The sequence below is a fragment of the Vigna unguiculata genome, chromosome 4 (assembly GCF_004118075.2).
Source record: "Vigna unguiculata cultivar IT97K-499-35 chromosome 4, ASM411807v1, whole genome shotgun sequence".
Lineage (NCBI taxonomy): Eukaryota > Viridiplantae > Streptophyta > Magnoliopsida > Fabales > Fabaceae > Vigna > Vigna unguiculata.
In genome coordinates, this window is record NC_040282.1 from 33,941,514 (window position 1) to 33,944,976 (window position 3,463).

General features: G+C 30.3%; 1 protein-coding gene across 1 annotated transcript; it reads right to left on the minus strand.

Moving 5' to 3' along the window:
• Positions 1-789: 789 nt before the first annotated feature.
• Positions 790-2,845, minus strand: LOC114180391 (extensin-2-like). Its single transcript, XM_028066702.1, has 2 exons — positions 2,048-2,845; positions 790-1,029 (listed from the first exon to the last, which is right to left on the minus strand). The coding sequence occupies exon 1, from the start codon at positions 2,805-2,807 to the stop codon at positions 2,073-2,075; it is 735 nt and encodes a 244-aa protein (XP_027922503.1). The 5' UTR covers positions 2,808-2,845; the 3' UTR covers positions 790-1,029; positions 2,048-2,072.
• Between the last annotated feature and the right edge of the window lie 618 nt (positions 2,846-3,463).

Genomic DNA, 3,463 nt, shown 5'->3' on the forward strand with positions numbered 1-3,463 from the left:
ATGTAAATTTGCTTTAATTGATGTGAACTTCAACACATCTTTCTTACTCTGAGACAAATATATTATATAGGATTCATTAATAAATCATCTGATAATAGCGATGACATGATAGACTGCACAAACAAAAAAAATACGATGAATTTTGGGTTAAATATGTTTTTGGTCCCTTAATTTTTAGTGAATTTTGGAATTAGTCAATTTCGAAACTTTAGACCAATTTAGTCTTTCATCTTTCGAAATATGTGAATTTAATCCTTTTAATCAAATTTTGTTAAGTTTATTTGACATTTCAAGCGCGTTTCAATATAGTATTTGACTTAAATTAAAGCAAATATGTATTAAACAATATAAACAACTCAAATACAATCCTGAAATGTGTATGAAACATTAGATAAACCTAACGAAATTTGATTAAAATGACTAAATCTACATATTTCGAAAGATGAAGAACTAAATTGGTTCATAATTTCGAAATGGAATAATTTCAAAATTCACTGAAAGTTAAGAGATAAAAACATATTTAATATTTTTTTTCTTTTATCAGCCAGAACATTGAAATATACAAAATTTATACATGAAAGAATAAAATTTAACAGCAGTAATTGCAACACATAATTGGAAGGTTGCAACTGTTAAAAAGGTTGTAGTCACACTTTGATAATACAGAAAAACAATCTTAAAATATGAGGCGCGTCATTTTGTTTTCACGTTCGTGTTTCTTGCATGAGAAACTCTTGGTGGAGGCTATGCCAAAATATACAGAAATTTTAAATGGAAATTTTCAAAGTGAAAAAAATGAGGGTATTTATTTATTATATGATATGATAACTGGGGCAAGACCACGTGGATCATCAGATCAGAACAGTGCCTAAAAACATTGAATATTTAAAATACAAAATAAAAAACAAAGCGAAACCAAATAAACACAACTTTCGTAAAACACGTTCCTCTCTTCACTGCATAAACCCTACGGTGCTTCTTCCTTCCATCAATCCATCCCCTTTATTTGCACACGTTATTCTTCAGATCCTGAAAAACCACACGTCAACATGTATGTCATTAGTTTATCATAACATGCGTGGAGAAAGTTTTCACATTAGGTATATCAATGCATCCTAAATTGAACAAGTTTTTTTTCCTTACACAAGAAAAAAATATGAATAAATCAGAACATATCTACCAAACGAGGAAAATATAAAAAAAAAGTACATGATAAATGTAAAATTTAGAACAAAAAAAATTTAAGATTGGGATAAGATATTCTTAGCCGTCCAAAATTTAACGTTTTTTTTTTTTTTAATTTATGATTATGTTCAAGGAAGGGCCAAAATGCAACAGTGAGGATGCTATTTATAAATAATTAAATATTTCACAACTTCATCATTTTAAAATTTTAAGAATTAAATATGTTTTTTATTCTTGTAGTTAATTTTCAGTAAAAATTAAAATTAGTATCTTTTCAAAATTTTGACTAAATTTAGTTTTTTTATTTTTAAAATATATGAAATTAATCATTTTAACCATATTTTATTAAATTTATTTAACATTTCAAACGTGTTTCATGATTTTATTTAAGTTGTTTAAAATTTTAAGAATTTAATATGTTTTTTATTTCTTTAATTTTTAGTAAAATTTAGAATTAATATATTTTCAAAATTTTGACCAAATGGATGAAATTAATCATTTTAACTAAATTTTATTAAATTTATTTGACATTTTAAACATATTTTATGATAGTATTTAAATTGTTTACACCGTTATATATTTTTAGTTCAATATTAACAAGAAAAATGCAATTGAAATGTCAAAAAAAATTGAATAAAATTTGTTTAAAATAACTGAATTCACGCATTAATAAAGATAAGAGATTAACTATGTTCAAAGTCAGAAATTAGTTCTAATTAGAAAAAGAAAAACATATTTAACCTTTTAAATTATAATTGTTACCGACATACTAAAATTGTAGAAGTTTACGTATACTTGTGAATTAAAACCTTGATTGAAAGAGAATGGAGAGCAAATAGGTTTTATATATAACTTGGCTTACCATGGGTTGGTATAGTAAATGATGCCTAGTAGTGGTGAGGGGGAGGTGGTGATGCATAGACATAGTGTGGTGGTGGAGGAGAAGGGTACTTGTATGGTGGTGGTGGAGGAGATGGGTACTTGTAAGGAGGAGGAGGAGATTTGTACTTGTAAACTGGTGGTGGAGGAGATGGGTACTTGTATGGAGGAGGTGGAGGAGAAGGGTATTTGTAGGGTGGTGGTGGTGACTTGTACTTGTAAACCGGTGGTGGAGGTGACTTGTACTTGTAAACCGGTGGTGGTGGAGATGGGTACTTGTATGGTGGGGGTGGTGGAGAAGGATACTTGTAGGGTGGTGGTGGAGACTTGTACTTGTAAACTGGTGGTGGAGGTGACTTGTACTTGTAGACTGGAGGTGGAGGAGATGGGTACTTATATGGTGGTGGTGGTGGAGAAGGATACTTGTAGGGTGGTGGTGGAGACTTGTACTTGTAAACTGGTGGAGGAGGAGACTTGTACTTATAAACCGGTGGTGGTGGAGATTTGTACTTATAAACTGGTGGTGGTGGAGACTTGTACTTGTAAACTGGTGGTGGTGGTGAAGGGTAGTGATAAGGATGGTTGGGTGGTGAGTATTGTTGTGGTGGTGGTGAGTGGTGGTAGTAAGGGGTTGGTGGAGGAGATGGATAGGGGTAGTTATCAGCAGAGGTTTGGGATGGCAAGCTTAGAGACACTAATGCCAACACAAGAGTGAGAGTAATAGAGGCCATTAGAGACCCCATTTTCTCTGAACTTCAAAAATGGTTTTCTTGTGCTGTTAGCAGAGGTTGTAACCCCTATATATAGTTTTTTTTTTTCACCATGCTAACATCAACTCTTTAATCATCTTGGAAGCAGTACCTTTGACTTGATCTATTCAACTTAACCCCATTGAAATTTTGGAATATTCTACTGCAAATAAATTTTTACTATATAATATGTATAAGACAGTAAAATACGAAACCATAAATAAAAAGTGAAATCTCTCTTACAATTTTATTTTACAAAATAATTTTATCAAGTTAAATTAGATTTAAAATGTTCTTCATTACAAATATAAAAAAAAAAAAGTTTAGTTCATTTTTATTTTTTTATAAAAGTTTGTGGAAAAAACTCATTCAAACAAAACCAAAGTCTACATGATCAATAAATGAGAGATGTGATCGTGTTTTAATAGGACTTTTTATTGTGGTTACCCGTACAAGAAAGTGGTTAGAGTGCATTTTGTCCTTGTGTACGATGTAAAAGGCAAAGAAATACATAATAAAATAAAGTTAAAAGATTGAATAAAGAAAAAATATAGATTAGTTATATTATTTCGTGTAAGAAGCAATGTAGATTTTGATCGAAGGAGAATAGTATCTAACTAAACAGCTGGTAATGTTGACGTTATACCCTA

What these genes read in the sequence shown, in the direction of transcription:
- LOC114180391 (XM_028066702.1), bottom strand. Translation starts at nt 2,807, where the DNA reads ATGGGGTCTCTAATGGCCTCTATTACTCTCACTCTTGTGTTGGCATTA.